The following is a 17,988-nucleotide window of genomic DNA, read 5'->3' as shown; positions in this document are numbered from 1 at the left end:
TATTTCTGAAATCATCATACACTTTAGATTTAATGTCAGTATATATGTCTTGGACATCGAGGGGCATGATCATTGGTATGTTCAAATTTCTTCCTATATTAGCTAGGGTGTCAGCTTCTTCGTTACCCGGGATATTTGAATGTCCTGGTATCCATGCTAATCTGATGCCAAAGCCATTTTCAGTTGCATGAACTATAAGTCTTTTTATTTCAATAGGCCAAAACTCTGATATATTTTTGACTGAACAACTGCTGATTTTTTCAATTGCACTTCTGGAATCCGAAAAAATGATTATTCTGAATAAGTTTTTTCTAAGTGCTAATTTAATTGCCTCATATATTCCTATAATCTCCGCCTTACATATGGAGAGGTGATTTGGTAACTTTGAGCTGTATTTGATGTTGATATCTGGTATACTGATTCCAAACCCTGTTGTAAGATCTTTCTTCGGTGCATCAGTGAATATAAAGGTATGGGTTGCTTTATATTTTTCTGTGTTTATTAAAAATTGTTCTTTGATCATGGGATCATTTTTTTTAGACTCAATGGGACTGTCTTCACTATACTACACAGTGTATTATAAGGGACTTCATAACAAGGGAAGTTGTTTGACTTATAAATGTCCTTGAGATATGGCATGAGTTCAGCCAAACCTGCTATCAAATAGGGCGTATTGTCATCTCTCCAAAAGGCTGGTCTATTTATTAATATTCTTCTGGTATTTGAGATTAATTTGGTTAGAGGGTGGTTTCTAATACATATAATTTTCTTCAAGAACCCTATGGTTAATAGTTTCCTTCTTTGTTCTGGTTCTATTAAGTTTGCCTCTGCTAATAGTGCTGCATGTGGAGTTGACTTCATACAACCAAGAGCTATTCTAACACCTTCAAAAAAGATTGAATCCAGTTTATTTAGGATTGATTTATTGGCTGTTTTTATAAAGAGTCCACCGAAGTCTAAGTGGGATCTCACAAGTCCCTGAAATGCCATCAAAAGGGTGCACGGGTCAGCTCCACACCATACTCTGCTTATAGCTCTTAGTACATTGAGAGATTTTTTTGCTTTTATGATATTATTTGTTATGTGTGTATCCCATTTGAGGTGTTGCTGGAATGTTATCCCAAGTTATTTCACTTGTGGTTTATAATTAATTTGATGTACCTTAATATGGATAACAGGTGGGGTGTTTCTCCTGTATCCCTTTGTGAACCATATTGCTTCACACTTTTCCAGTGAAAGGGGTAATCCATGCCCTATTAGGAATTCTTGTATATTATTAAGTGCCATGTTGATGTTTTGTCCCATATATTCTACATTTACGCCTTTTATGAATACAATTAGGTCATCTGTCCATATCCCATTATTTTACATCTCCCCAAAGGAGTATTAAACCAAGCTATATATATATATATATATATATATATATATATATATATATATATATATATATATATATATATATATATATTAAATAGAATTGTGCTTAAGGGTGAACCTTGTGGAAGGCCCTTGGTTGCAGTTATAGGTCCAATGAAAGATCCATCATTGCCTCTGGTACATATCAGTCTATTTTGAATTAATTTGTGAATTACATTGTTCAGGTCTATAGGAATTTTTTTTAATTCAAATTTCATCAAAATACCTCACTTGACATTGACAGTGGTCCTAGCTCGACTGAGCAGCGCAGTTAACCCCCTTAAGCCTGGGTTTCCTCGAAGGCGGCACCGACAAACAGCGATCGTAGCACTGCAATGAATTACGTCAGATTACGGTGAAAAATTCAAGGTTCTTCACTGGGGCAATGGAATGTGCAAGCTCAGCAAGCGGTGGCTTCCAACGCATCCTTGAAAACCAACGCTATTATTTTGCATGGTACAGTTTTTTATGATGTCATTCATCGCAGTGTTACGATCGGAGGTTGTCGGCACGGCTTTCGAGGAAACCAGCGCTTTACTATGTGCTGTCGACATCGACCGCGACATAACTAGTAGCATCCACCGCGACCTCTGCCTATACCGCGACCCACTTGTTCTGTTCGTACCCAGTGATTTTAGAGATCATTATATTAAAAAAAAAGCAATTGCTTTATTTTACTAGCTGTAGTTGATACCTTTCGTAGGTGCAACTTGAAGAAGTTTCAAGGTTTTTTCGACAACTTCGACTGAATTTTTCTCTCTTTTGCTTCCTTGTTCCTTATTCGGGGATAGGTACATTTAAATAACTCCGTATTCGATGATTTTATTCTTAACTTGGAAATTGTTTTGAAAATCTAGAGTCATTGCACCATAATAAATCTTCTACTTCTTCTTAGAAGTAGATCTATCGATCTGTTAATTCCGATGTTGAAGTATTTCTTGAGAGGTAGACTGCCAGCTATCTCTTCATTATTTTGGTGGTCTCCCCGGTGGACGGTTGCCAGCTGATTTTCCTTCTAGTACAATTCTTGGTAGTCTGTGCTCCTCCATTCTTTTTACACGGCAGTACCATTCTCTTTGTCTTTACCTAACCCATCTTCCTACAACTTGCACGCCACATTGTTCCCTGATGATGTTGTTTCGTATTCTATCCCTTCTTGTCTTCCCTGCAATTGTCTTAGTGTCTTCATCTGGGCTGTTCGCAACATGCTTTTGGTTTTATTGGTGTCTTCTTTCGATTCAATACCATAAGTCGTAACAGGTCTGATGCAAGTTTTATAAGTTCTACCTTTGCTGTTACTGTCCATTCTCATATATGGGTTATTCCAGAATACATCTTTCAAACATCCGGACATGGCTGTGGCCTTGTATGTTTGTTCTCTTAAATCTCTGGCTGAGTCGTAATAACTTGATAAATCTACACCTAGATATTTGAACTGGTTTAGCTCTTCTATGTGTTTCCTCTCTATCACGAGCTTCTGTCAAACATCCGGAGATGACTGCGGCCTTCTTTATTTGTCCTCTACAGCCCCTGGCTGGGTCATGATAACTTGAAAAATATAAACCTAGGTATCTTCTTCTTAGAAGAGATATACATCCATCAAAAATAACTGACGTAAGATGCCTCAACTCAGCATATGTAGGTAGTGACCACAGCCTAGTATTATGTAAAATTAGAATCACCATGAAATGCTTCACACCTAAGAGAGTGGCACCAACACAAACAAAAATAAAAGTCGAAGGACTAAGTACGGAATCCACGGAGTATATACAGCGTGTCTACTTAAGTTGGAAACATATGGGAAACTTTTTTGTTATTCATTTTACGAAAAAAACTTATTCTTTATAAAAAGTTCTGCATGCTCTAAAACCTAAGATTCAATCATCAGATATCAAATTTTGTCAATATTATACGAGGTATGTCAAAAAATATGAACTTCGTTCAAGAGTAAAGTACCTTTATTTCTATCAATATCGAAAATTCTTATTATAAAAAGTTGTCTGGAAATAAAAACTAAGATCAAATATGCAATTACATGCTTCTAATTAGAAAAAAATATTTTCCAAATTTTTCTCAAATTTATTTGATACTAACTTCGTTTTTATTTATTACACATACGATAACTCTTTTATTATTACCTTTACGAAAAAAAGGTATTCTCTATAAAAAGCTCTGTATATGCTAAGACCGAAGAGGCAATCATCAGATATCACATTTTATTAATTTTATACGGGGTATGTCAAAAAATATGAATTTCACTCAAGAGTAAAGTACCTTTATTTTTCACAATATTGAAAACGGTTATTAAAAAGGTTATTTAGAATTAAAAACTATGTTTCAATATGCAATTACATCCTTCTAATTGAAATATTGTGAAATATAAAGGTACTATAATCTTGAGCGAATTTCATATTTTTTGACACACCTCGTATAAAATTAATCAAAGTTGATATATCATGGTTGTGTCTTAGATTTTAGACCATGCAAAGCTTTTTATGAAGAATAACTTTTTTTCGTAAAATGAATAATAAACAAGTTATCATATTTGTAATAATTAAAAACGATGTTGGGTATCCATAAATTTGAGAAAAATTTTTTTTTTCAATTAGAAGCATGTAATTGCATATTTGATCTTGGCTTTTAATTCCAAACAACTTTTTATCATAAGAATTTTCGATATTGAGAGAAATAAAGGTACTTTACCCTTGACCGAAATTCATATTTTTTGACATACCTCGTATAATATTGAGAAAATTTGATATCTGATAATTGAATCTTAGGTTTTGGGGCATGCAGAACTTTTTATACAGAATAACTTTTTTTCGTAAAATTAATAATATAAAAGTTTCCCATATGTTTCCAACTTAAGTAGACACGCTGTATATATAGAAAAAGAATGTCAGAGGATTGCTGATCATGAAATACTAGAAAACGATAACATCGAGGAAAGCTGGGAAAAGCTCAAAAGTAACATAATTAACGCAGCAACGGAATCACTTGGAGAGAGAAAAGTAACGAATACCAATATATTATCAAAAAAGAAAACCCCATGGTTTCGAGAGGAAGTGAAGGTAAAATGTGAAGAAAAGAAGAAAGCCTTTTTACAATACAGAACACAACAAACACAACACAACTTCGCTTCGCTATCGAACGTATTCGCTTCGTATCTGTTTAGTATACGTAGCGCATACGTTCGATAACGAAGCGAAGGGTCAAAAATCGAGGCCCAGGCATACAACCACTATAAAAGAATTAGAAACGAAACAAACACTTTAGCCAGACAAATAAAAGGAAAACACTGGGAGAGTTTCTCAAAACAGATGGAACACGACTTCTACGGAACACAAAAGGAAATATGGAGAATGATCAGAGGACAAAGAAAAGAGATGAACGAACTAATAAAAACGAAACACATTCAGAAGGAAACTTGGGCAGACTATTTTCGATCTCTGTTTGCTAAAGATAACGATAACGAACCACCAACACCTGAAGTGACAACAAACGAAGAAATAAATATTGAAAAAATAGAGGTAATGGAAGCATTAAGGAAATTAAAAAATAGAAAATTACCAGGAGAGAACAGAAGATCAAATGAACTCCTAAAGTATGGAGGACAAGACCTGACCAAACAATTATTAAAACTAATCCAAAAAATAATAGAACAAAACAGAATACCACAAGAATGGAGATCAAGCATCCTAATACCTCTCTTCAAAAAGGGAGAAAAATTGGACCCGGAGAATTACAGAGGAATTAATTTATTAAACACAACACTAAAATTAACGACCAAAGTGATAACAAACAAACTGAATAAAATTAAAACATTAGCAGAAGAACAAGGTTTTAGGTCGGGAAGATCATGCACCGACGCTATATTTATATTGAGGCAGATTCAAGAAAAATCGTTAGAATACAACAAACCGGCATACTTATGTTTCGTGGACCTTAAGAAAGCATTTGACAGGGTTAAATTAAAGGACGTTATCCATTTATTGTACGCAAGAGAGGTACCTCTAAAAATAATTAAAACGATCGAAAAACGATGAAGAACTAACTGACCCAATTGAAGCTGGCAATGGGATAAGACAGGGATATTCCCTGAGTCCTCTGTTATTTAACCTGATCATGGACGAAATAATAAAAAAAGTAAGAAGACAAAAAGGATACCAACTGGGAGAAAAACAACTTAAAATAATCTGCTATGCAGACGACGCAATACTAATCTCTCAAAGTGAAGATGATTTACAACGTATGCTGCACGAATTTAATATAACCGCTAGAAAATTTACCATGTTAATTTCCCCAAAAAAGACTAAATGCATGGTTATAACAGCAGATCTAATAAGGTTTAAATTAAAACTGGAGGGTCAAATAATAGAACAAATCATGGAGTTTAAATATCTAGTCATCACACTATGCAGCTACGGAAAGCTCGAAACAGAAGTGGAAGATCAGGTGAATAAAGCAAACAGAGCCGCAGGTTGCCTGAATGAAACAATATGGAGAAATAAAAGCATCGGAAAAGAAGTGAAAGGCAGAATTTACAAAACAGTCATCAGACCAATAATGGCATACGCGGCAGAAACACGACCTGATAAAGAAAGGACAAAAAGAATGCTAGAAACAGCAGAGATGAAAACATTGCGAAAAATCTATGGTAAGACGCTGTGGGATAGAACTAGAAATGCAGATATACGAAGGAGATGCAAGGTGGACAACATTAACAACTGGGTGAGAAGCAGAAGAGTTGAATGGAACGACCACATAAGCCGAATGACAACAAATAGAGTAGTAAGGACGGCGAGAGACGGTTCCCCAATAGAAAGACGATCAGTGGGAAGACCACGAAAAAGATGGAATGACAACTTACTGGAGGCACACTGAAAAACAGACAGAGTAATGCCTATATAAAAAGAAGAAGTATCTTCTTCTTATTTCAGTGCCCTGTCCGATTATCGAACGTTGGCGATCATATTGGCAATAATAACTTTGTTTACAGCAGCTCTAAATAGATTAGCGGTGGTCTCTTGATACCACTCCTGGAGATTTCAGAGCCAGGATGTTCTTCTTCGGCCTGGGCCCTTTCTTCCGGCAATTTTGTCCTACATTATGAGGTGTAGAAGGTTATACCTCTCTGGATGTCTAATTACATGACCGAACTATTGTAACTTTAGAATTCTTATTGTTTTTGTTATTTCTGTGCTCTCTTATTCATTTGATGTAAAATTGTTTCATATCTTATTCGATCAACCCAACTGATCCGTAATGCCCGTCGATAGATCCACATCCCAAAGGCCTCCAATTTTTTCATTAGTGTCTCTGTAAAGGTCCAGATCTCCATGCCATACAGTAATGTGGAGAATATGTAGCAGCGTATTAATCTGATTTTAAGGTTTATACCTAGATATACACTTGTGACAAGTAGCTCTTTCAGGACGACATACTCGGTAAAGCACAAGTTAAAAACAAAGTAAATATATTTAGAGTATTTATATACTTACAGTTCAAAATAAATAAAACAAAATATAATTCTGGTTCTATCTTGCACCGTTGATGGATGTCTGCAAAAGAAAAATAAAATTAATATTATCAAAAGAAAATATCCTTACACCTCACTACAGTGTAAGGCACAAAGAGTTACGCGATAAAAATATTAATAATCATACGGGCATCCATACGATTTTGATCGGAAGCCGCTCACTTCACGGCTACCGTTTATTTACGAGCGGCGAATCTTTTCACTACGGAGTCTCGCTACTCAGGTCGGCCTGTCTGCTCAATTCGCTGGCTGGCCTGGGAGCCCAGAGCTGGTCGCTGCAAGACTGATTCTTCTATAAAATAAAAATAAAAATAAAAACGTTTATTGCCTTAATTATATTTACATTTCATTCTAAAAACTTATATTTTATTTCTTCATCCAGTGTTCCGCTATGTGCACCACCTCCTTTGAACTGCATCCTTGGTCCTTGATTCTTCACTCGTTGATTGTTTCCTGGACGTCTTCTTCTGTAGGTACTTTTTCTGGCTACGTACCTACTTTCCTGACCGGTTTGCAACCACCTGGCTATCGTCTGATCATGTGGTTGATTCTTCTCCGCTCGGTGGCCTCCTTAAGTACGCACTCTTCCTCGACTGTTTCGGAGAAGGGGAAATGAGTGGGGTTTCGTGTTGCGTGCACGTTGAAGCGCCAACGGTTCGATCTGTAAATGTGGTGCTCGATGCATATCATTATACACTATAATAAATGTATCACTAGAATATATATAAAAAAAATTTAGTGCTTCCGATACTAATTAAAAACTTTTCATTTATAGGTATGAGATTTGGTAAAGTACAATCTAAGTGTGGTTTAATAACAATTCTGAAGGATTATCGAGTTACACTTAATGAAAAAACGCAAACTCCAATCAAACTTACCCCTTCATTTATCACAGGTGTTCAGGGAGGATTATGGCTAAATTTTGAAAAATTGTAATTACTTATTCTTTGTAGATATTGTTTGTTTGTATTGTTCGAATATATGTTGTGTTAATAGATAAATTAATAAATTATGTTAAATAAAACATTAGTATAACAATATTTAAACCAAACAACTGAACGTTAGACATCTTCAACAATGCTATATGGACACGTATGGGAAGAGGTAGGTACCTACTAATAATTGTACCGCCTGCTCCAAATAAATAATTCTAAATAATATAATAAATTATATTTGAAGAGCGGAGATATATAATGAGGCAAGCGACAAAAAATAAATTTCTCTGATTTTGCTATTATGACGATCTATACAACAAAGCCGTTAACCTGTATTATGGGCAAAGTAATAGTCGCATTGGAGATAGTTCTAAATAAATTCAACAAATAGCGTCCGCCGTTAAGTATAGTGTTCCGTTTCCTGATAAAAACTCATTTTTCTCGATTGTACATTTTTGTCGCTTGTCCCGTTATACATATATCTCCGCTCTTCATTTATTTATTATTTTTTTGACAAGAAAGTTACTACCAAAGGTACAAACTGAAAGCGAAATAAGGAAACTGAATAAAATGATTTCATCCTAGTAAACAAACAATTTTAGAACAGCTTTAAAAGGTAACCTCTTACCCTTCGACCATAACTCTCCAATTGGTGAATTTGGGTTTAGAGGTAAAATGATTTCTACTCTACCTAAATATGTTGGATACAATTTCACCGCTTTAAAAAACTACGAAACGGGAAGAAGCTACAAACGGAATTGGATAAACTAAACTCTAATTTAAGTAAATATGAGGTAGACGAGCTAGAACATCATAGGAAGACATCAAAACAAAAACAGCAACAGTGGAAAGACATAAAAACGTCATAGGAAATTTGGATCACTAAAGTACCCCTCACAAACCTTATGGAAATTAGATCCCAGTGAATTTCGTTCATACTTTGGGAAAATACTCTTTGAAGCATCCTGATAAAAAGTTACGATGGGCACAACTCAATTGTATGAAGGATTTTCAAGATATAGAGGCACAAACCCGGAAAATTATAAGATTTACTGAGTATTCCAATTCCCTGAGTTTCTGGTTATCGGGCAACATGTAAAAGTTTGGATCAAGGAAAAGTACTAGTAGTCTATGTTTTTTTCCTGGCTATCCAATGGCGACCTTTACTTTGACCTTGACCTTCAACGGACGTCATCTTCTAGAGTTTCGAGGGGTTTCGGCATTAAACTGATATAAACTGATTACTCATGGGTTTTTGGGATCGCTAGACAGAAATATGTCATCAGAATTGACCTCCAGAGGACGTGGTGGCCAGGGCCACAGCAAGAAACGTCATCTTCTAGAGTTTCGATGGTTTTAGGCATTTAATTGATGCAAATGAATTACTGGAGGGTTTTTTGAGGTCGCTAAACACGAATATGCTACCAGAACCGACTCCCGGTGCACCTGGTTTCCAAGATTAATGAAAGAGGCTCCTGAAGTTTCGAGGGTCTTTGGTACTACATTAGTGCAATCGGATTAGTCATAGGTTGTTGGGGTTGCTGCATACTAATACGTCATTAGCACAGACACAGCACAGGAGCACCTGGTGCCCAAGACAGGTTACCTTCTGGAGTTAAAAACCTAAGAGTAATCCATTTGATTCCTCCGAAACTCCAGAAGATAACCTGTCTTAGGCACCAGGTGCTCCTGTGTCTGTGCTGATCACGTATTCATGTTCAGCAGCCCCAAAAACCTATAACTAATCCGTTTGCATTAATGTAGTACCAACGACCGTCGAAACTCCAGGAGGTCCTTTCATTGACCTTGGAAACCAGGTGCTCCAAGAGTCGGTTCTGGTGGCATATTCGTGTATAGCGACCTCAAAAAACCCTCCAGTAATTCATTTGCATCAATTAAATGCCGAAAACCATCGTAACTCTAGAGCAGTGGTGGATTTAGGGGGGGGGGGCTAGAGGTGCTGTAGCACCGGGTCCCCAGGTTGAAGGGGCCCCCAGAAGACCTACACATTTGTCTAAAATTACGTATTTGGCATTCTGACGCGCCGTCGTACTTATTATTTATTGTACAAATTACTTTGAAATTATTGTTGTATTGACAATTTCATATAATCTTTCTTCTGAGAGAAAAGGAAAGGAACACCCGATAACCACCCTTTTATGACATGACATAAATGGCAACAGATTAGCAGGTATACTTTTACATCTCCTTTTCGGAAATCTTACAATACAATGCTTTTAAATCGCTCTGAAAGTTAAAGGTGTTTGACAAAAATAGATGTCTTTCAATGGGTGCCATAAAGTTAAGAAATTAAATATAAAATACACCTACTTCACCCTTTAAGCTTAACAACAAGTAAAGCTTTTGTTTACAACCAAGTAAAGTACCTGAAGAACGTCAAAGACGACAATTAGTATTTCATACCTACTTAGTGTCATAAAAGCATTTGTTGAAAATAAACAAAGAAAAAAAGCGTTACCATGTCTTAGCCTTGTATCTTCTTCATAATTTTAAATGTACTGAAGTTTATATTGTTTTAATTTTTAAAGTGCCTTGTCAAAAAAGAGTTGGGAAGGGCCCTATACAAGAATTAGCACCGGGCCCACTATTGAATAAATCCGCCCCTGCTCTAGAGGATGACGTCCCTTGCAGTGGCCCTGGCCACCACGTCCTCGGGAGGCCAATTCTGATGGCATATTCGTGTTTAGCGATCCCAAAAACCCATGAGTAATCTGATTATATCAATTTAATGCCGAAAACCATCGAAACTATAAAATGACGTCCGTTGAAGGTCAAGGTCAAAGTAAAGGTCGTCATTGGATAGCCAGGAAAAAATCCTAGACTACTAGTACTTTTCATTTATCCAAACTTCTACAGGTTGCCAGATAACCAGTAACTCAGTCAGGGAATTGGAATACCCAGTAAATCTTATAATTTTCCGAGTTTGTGCCTCTATATCTTGAAAATCCTTCATACGATTGAGTTTTGTCCATGAGAACTTTTTATCAGGATGCTTCAAAGAGTATTTTCCCAAAGTATGAACGAAATCCACTGGGACCTAATTTCCATAGGGTTTGTGCGGGGTACTTTGAAAAGAATACAAAATATTTAATAAAAAAACCAAAAGGAACACATAATGGTAGGGGAGCCTAAGCAGGGATTTTTGCAGTTACTCGAGCGCGTCAGATTAGCATATGGGGAGAAACCTGGTACCCTGCAGATGTACCTCTACCATATATTGGCTCTTAACACAGGGGAGTTCGTTAAGGGGGGCCCGAAAAAAAAAATCTATCCTTAAAAAAACTCGAAATTGTCAGATTAAGATAAGGTAAGTTAAGTACATGCAAAAGAGTGTATATTTCAAAAATCTGACGATTTGAGCCGGGCGTAAGGAAATGGGCGAGTCCCAAAATTTCACAAGAAAAAAGCGAATATTTCGCGAAATGAATGACAGATCGAAAAACTAAAAAATACGTGCTCAATATTTTTTAAAAATCTATCGAATGATACCAAAAACGACTTCCCACGGAGAGGGGTGGGGGGTAAATTTAATATTTTAAATACGAATCCCGCGATATTTCGCGAAATGAACATCAGATCGAAAAACTGTAAAATACACTTATAGAATATTTTTGAAAAATCTATCGAATGACACCAAACATGACCCCCCTTGGAGGTGGGGTGGGGGTTACTTTAAAATCTTAAATAGGAGCCCCCATTTTTTTATTGCAGATTTGGATTTCTTACGTAAAAATAAGTAACTTTTATTCGAAACATTTTTTCGAATTATGGATAGATGGCGTTATAACCGGAAAAAACGATTGTTGGAAATGGAAAATTAAATTAAAAAATGGCAAGCGCCCACTTAAATGGAAAAATTTACTTAACTTTTTTTGGTTTTAGGACCTACTCTTCACAACCCAATAGGTCTCCATAACGCTCGAGTGACTGCACATTTAGCATACTTTGCTCCCCTACCATAAAAAATATTCAAGTGTATGGATAGGCAAAACCTGTAGAGAATCAGAAGTGTTTCTTTTAAAACGGCTCCCTGAACTTTAATAAAAAACTGAAACAAGTAACAAATTCTTAGTGAGTACTGTCAAACATCGTTTATCACAGGGCTGCTGTGGTTAAACTATACTGACGAATACATCAAAAAATGAACATTGAGATAATGAGGACTCTGAAGGTCCTGTGGGAGGGAGCTTACTTAAATGTAGTCGACTACATACGCCTGTACAACTTGCCTAAAAATGTCCCTTGGTTCTCACCCCAGAAATCAATTGGAAAAGCAACAATCAGAACCTAGAGAGGCAAAATAAAATAGGTAAGACTGATTGTTACAAAACAGGATTGCACGAGTTACGGCATAATTCCAAACTTAGAAAGGAATTCTTTAAAACCATCATAGGTCTCGATGATCTACTGTTACTATGACAAGGTTCAATATAGCTTTGATACCAGTGGTGGCTGGTCAGAGGAGGCAAGGGAGGCTTAGCCTTCCCATAAATTTTTCACACATGCTACACTGTTTTGTTTATTTTGCTATTTTGCTTCGCGTTAGAGATATCGGAAAAAGTTATTTGAACAAGTTGTTCCAAATAATGTTCTAACCCCACATACCAAATTTCATCTCAAAATTCGCACTTTTAATTTTTTCATTACTTGTAGTCAGGATCCTAAAACTGGAGCGGAGGCTGCTGGCCGGGCAATCTCACTTGCTAATGTTCCGCGCAGCCCAGCAGCGTTTACGGAGACCCGGTCTCCTTAGAGCTGCATTATTAGTTATTTAACCAACAAGTGTATTAATAAGGGCGATTAATAATTGAGATATTTTAACGCGTGAGCGGACGAGCGCGTTAATGTTCGAGATTGTTAATCGCCATTTTAATTCACGAGTTCGTTACAAAACTTTTCCGTCGACCGTACTTTTCAGAAATAAAGATATATCCATCTTTTAATTTTTCAAATACACAGAATTTTAAACAATAAAGTAAATATTGACATACAATGACAGGTAGTGCTAACAGCGGCTACTTGATTTTAAATTTTTTAGTGGGAATATAAATAGGTATGTGTTTGGTTGCCTACACCATAGGTCACTGCCAATCACAGAGCGTTTAATTAATTTATGCAAGCAATGTATGTTGTGTTGCCTATAATGAAATCGTTCATTAATAGAAAATCATTCATTAATAGGAGTCACTATTCAATGATTTTGAGGGTGTTAGAATTGATCATAAAAGGATGGTCGACGGAAAACATAGTTTAACGCACACGCTGCCCGGAGATTGGGTAAGGGCGGCTGATCGGTCAGCAGCCTCCTCTGCAATTTTAGGATCCTGACTACAAATAATAAAAAAACTAAAAGTGCGAATTTTGTGATGATCTTTGGTATGTGGGGTTAGAATAATATTTGGAACAACTTGTTCAAATAACTTTTTCCGATATCTGTAATGCAAAGCAAAATATCGGTAATTTACCGTGTTTTTTAATTCGCAGTAGGCCGCTTTTAGAAATAAAAAAATACAGTTGAATATCTTAAAAAATGTGAACCTTCAGCCTTTATGGACTGCAAAAGTTCAAATCTGTATTTATTTTGATATGCTACTTACAGAGATAGAATTGTTAACAAATAAACGACACAAACTTTGGTAATACACTTTTACAATTTCACTAACTATTTTTAAAATGATACGGTATTACAAAATTATAAATTATGATGATATTATAAAATGTAAATAAAAATGGTCAAAAAAATAGGGCCTTAAATTAGATTTTTTTGGCGGATTTTTTTTACCAGTGCAAATTTGTCTAGATATTTTACAGGATTTACAAGGTCAAAATAAGAGGTCTATCGGGTATTGGTGAAGGGATTATATACATATAACCGAACTGCCGTAATTCCAGTTACACGACATATCAAGACACTGTCGTTGATAAATCTTTGTTCCAGGGACTTAACGACAGTAAAGATGAATATCACGGGGAGGAGGTATGAGCGAGATAATTCTTGGATCAGCATACCTCACATCTTGGATTCCAAACTTTTATTGCAAATAATCATTGGCTATGATGCGAATAAGCACCGTTTGACTTGGGGCAGTACATACATCAATAGAAGAGGTGTCATTACTACAGTTTATTATGGAATAGATATACTAAACGTACAAAATAATCTAACTTTCATAACTTTACAACGCAAGGAGTTAATTGATATGTTGTGTTAATAAATGCTTGTACTATTTCGGTGACTTTAAAACAATACTTATACTTACAATACTTACAATACTAACAAATCCGAGGTTAAATTTCCCAGCTTTAATACCATTCTTGAGTTATACGCTTTCAGTCGATGTCTCATTTGTCATTATATCATTCTAATAACGAAGGAGTTATATTCGCGGGTATACAGGCGGACAAACATAAAGGCATGAAACCGGAATTGTATATTTTTTGTGCTCATCTTGCCAAGGCGCGTCGAGTAATATATCGCTTGTACTGTTTCGTCGACTCTAAAACAGTACTTCCGGTTGCAACTCTAAAACAGCAAGTCCTAAGTCAAATTTCCCACTTTTAATACTATCGTTGGGTTATAAGTTTTGATTCGATACCATATTTGATATTTTATCTAGACGGAGGAGTTTTCAAAGTGTCTGAGACAGACGGCCATGGATAATTCAAGATTTTCATATTTCTTTAAAATGGGTGAAAACAATAAAAATTGCCTTTCACACATCTATCCAGCAAATGGTAAACTTAACGCAAAAGTATACAATTAGTATGGTATAACTAGACCCAAACCCAGACATCCAAAGTGAAAGTTATCCTCCAACACCAAATTGTTCTATATCGTCCATGTATTGTTCAGTAAAAAAGTTACACCATTTTGAGCGTCGGGTTTGGGGGGAGGTGGTAGAGAAGTCGGTAAATTAGGAGTTTTTATAATTTTTTCGTAAATATTTCTAGAATTATGCGGTTTAGCGTGAACAATGTTCTATCCAAAAATGGTCTACATTGAATTTTAAACAAAAAATGTCGTATGCATAATCCTTCTAAAACGAACGGTTCCAAAGTTACGGAGGTAGTACAGTATAATTGTTCCAAAAAAGGCCTAACTCCGTCATCCAAAATATTATAAGTTTTCCGTCAACACCAAATTGTTCTATATGATCCACATATGGTTCAGTAAAAAGTTACACCATTTTAAGCGTCGGGTTTGGAGGGAGGGGAAGGGGAGAAGTCAGCCAATTAGTAGTTTTTTAAGTTTTTCGTCAATATCTAAACCTAAGCGGTTTAGCGTGTGTTGGATATTGTAAAGATAGTTTTAGTAGACCACTTGGTAAAACCTAACAACTGTTATCAGAGTAACACATTTCTTATTATTTTTTTTTTTTTTTTATTTATTTACGCTGTAACCACAGGGGTTATTAGCGATCTAAAAAATATAACAAAAGTAAAGTTAATAAAAATTACAATAGGTGATACAGTCCAGAGTCTTTAAGATAATTTATTGTGTTTTTAACATTCATGTTTACTCCTAAGGCTTCCTTTATATTCATTGGGATGGTATACTTCTTTCTTATTGTTTCATATGTTTTGCACTCAGTTAATATATGTTTCACGGAGAGTGTTGTTTCACAGTTTTCACACATAGGCGGCACAGTTCGCGTAAAGAGGTGTTTGTGTGTTAGGTTGCTGTGTCCCAGCCGTAAACGTGTTATTTTCACTTGGTCGGGTCTGTTCGCTATTATTTGCGGCCACGGTTTCACTGATTGTTTGATTTCCTTGAGTTTATTTTGCGACGCACTCCATTTATTTTGCCACGCACTAAACACTTTATATTTTATTTCTGACTTCAGGTCATCGGAAGAAACCTCGTTAATAAGGATGGAGTCCTGGCTGAGGGATGCTGAACGGGCTAGTAGATCTACTTCCTCATTTCCTTGTATACCTGAGTGTGATGGGACAAACATAAAGTCGACAGTGATCTTATTTTTATTTAGGATCGCTATTTCTGATTGGATATGTAAGGCAATTGGATTATTGGTGTAAAGACGTTTGATAATGTTAAGTGAGCTGAGTGAATCGGTTATTATGAGAGACGGGGATTGTTTCGACTCTTTTATGTGGATCAGTGCTTGTAATATTGCATACAACTCTGCAGTGAATGACGACGTAATAGGCTTGAATTTAAATTTTAATGATGTATTGGGTGTGAGGATGGCTGCACCAACACCGTCTGATGATTTGGATGCGTCAGTGTATATCTTGTAGTGATTTTTAAAGGTTTCCATTTCTTTTAAGAATGATTGTTTGAGTAGGTCTGTTATGGTCTCACTTTTTTTGTATATACTAAGGTTAGTATTAATTTTGGGAATTGGTATTAACCAGGGTGGAGAAGTTGGGAAATTTGTTGGGATAATTTCAGGAAATTGAAGATGTAGGTCATGAAGGTTTCTCCTAATTCTTTCGTAAAATGGTGGATCTAATCTTGTTGCAGAGAAAGTGCCTTGAAATCGATCTGTGAATGTATTGGTATAAGTAGGGTGTTCTTTATTACTGGCTATTTTAGAAGCATATGAGAGAGAAAGATATTTGCATCGTAAACTTAGGGGTGGTTCTCCTGTTAAGCATTGTAAACTTTCAACTGGTGTCGTTCGAAACGCACCTGTAGCTATTCGTAGAGCCGCGTTTTGAACAGTTTCTAAGGTTTTCAATACTGACATTTTGCTTGATGAATAAACTATCGTACTATAGTCGAGTTTGGATCTGACTAAAGATTTATATACGTGTAATAGTGTATTTTGATCTGCTCCCCAGTTTTTGCTGGAAATAGTTTTCATAACATTTAATCCTGCTTGGCATGATTTTTTAAGTTCTTCTGTATGTTTTTTCCATGATAACTTTTGATCGAAAACCATACCTAAAAATCGGACATTATTTGTGAAACTAAGGGTTTGGTTATATAGCTTCAGATGCGGAGTTCGAGTGTTATGTTTTCTTGTGAATAGAATACATTTAGTTTTTGTCGGTGAGAATTGTAATCCGATAGACCTAGACCATGTTTCTAACTGATTGATTGTTTGTTGTAAATGTTTTTGTATAGATGTAGAGTTTTTTCCTTTGGCAAATAAAACTAAGTCATCAGCGTATAGTCTTCCTTTGACAATTGGTGAGCATTGTTGAAGTATATCGTTTATGGCTATTAGGAAAAGGGTTGAGCTTATAACTGATCCTTGTGGTACTCCGTTCTTTTGAACTTTTTTATCTGAGTTAACGTTGTCTGATCGAACTATGAAACTGCGAGATTGAAGAAAATTTGATATAAATTTTAACATATTTCCTCTGATATTCCAATTATGCAATTTCGTTATGATATTGAATCGCCACACAGTATCGTAAGCTTTATTAATATCAAAGAAGACTGCGATACAATCTTGCTTATTTGCAAATGCTTCATGTATGCCTGACTCTAAGTCTATTAAGTTGTCTACAGTGGATCGATTTTGCCTAAATCCGCTTTGCTGTGGGATAAGAAGTTTTTGTTGTTCTAAATACCATCTCAGTCTTTTATTTATCATTTTCTCTAGCACTTTACATATAATATTGGTTAAAGATATTGGTCGATATGATTCTGGTGATGTCCGGGATTTATCAGGTTTGAGAAGAGGTAGTATTATTGCTTCGGACCAGGTTGAAGGGAAAACCTGGTTACTCCAGATTGAATTATAAAGGTCTAATAATAAATTTTTCCCATTGTCTGGAAGATGTAGTAGAAATGCTAGGGGAATACCGTCTGGTCCCGGGCTTGCATCTTTCGAAGAGTTTAAGGCTTCGGCAAGTTCTATTAAGGAAAAAGGAACGTTAAGGTTGTGAATCTCATGTTCGTCAAATCCCAGTATGTTTTTTTCTACGTTGTTTTTATGCATTTTGAAATCGTCAGTATAATTTTCATCACTGGAATTTAACTCGTATTGGTCTGCTAACATATCTACGATTTCTTTTCTATCTCTAATTATTTTGTTATTTTTTGCTAGAAAAGGAATTTTATATGGTTGGCTTTTACCAGAGATTTTTCTTAAGTTTCTCCAA

The 17,988-nt window shown here is 35.8% G+C and overlaps 1 protein-coding gene across 1 annotated transcript in view; it reads left to right on the top strand.

The window, feature by feature from the left end:
• LOC126889862 (cytochrome P450 6a2-like) overlaps nucleotides 1-7,979 on the top strand; it is a 29,025-nt gene extending 21,046 nt beyond the window's left edge. Inside the window, exon 5 of the mRNA XM_050658546.1 lies at nucleotides 7,731-7,979. Coding sequence (XP_050514503.1) covers nucleotides 7,731-7,891 — 161 coding nt within the window. The 3' untranslated portion in view covers nucleotides 7,892-7,979. The remainder of the gene's footprint in view (nucleotides 1-7,730) is intronic.
• Nucleotides 7,980-17,988: the final 10,009 nt, after the last annotated feature.

Source organism: Diabrotica virgifera, chromosome 8 (genome assembly GCF_917563875.1).
Source record: "Diabrotica virgifera virgifera chromosome 8, PGI_DIABVI_V3a".
Lineage (NCBI taxonomy): Eukaryota > Metazoa > Arthropoda > Insecta > Coleoptera > Chrysomelidae > Diabrotica > Diabrotica virgifera.
This window is presented reverse-complemented; position numbering and strand designations above follow the sequence as displayed.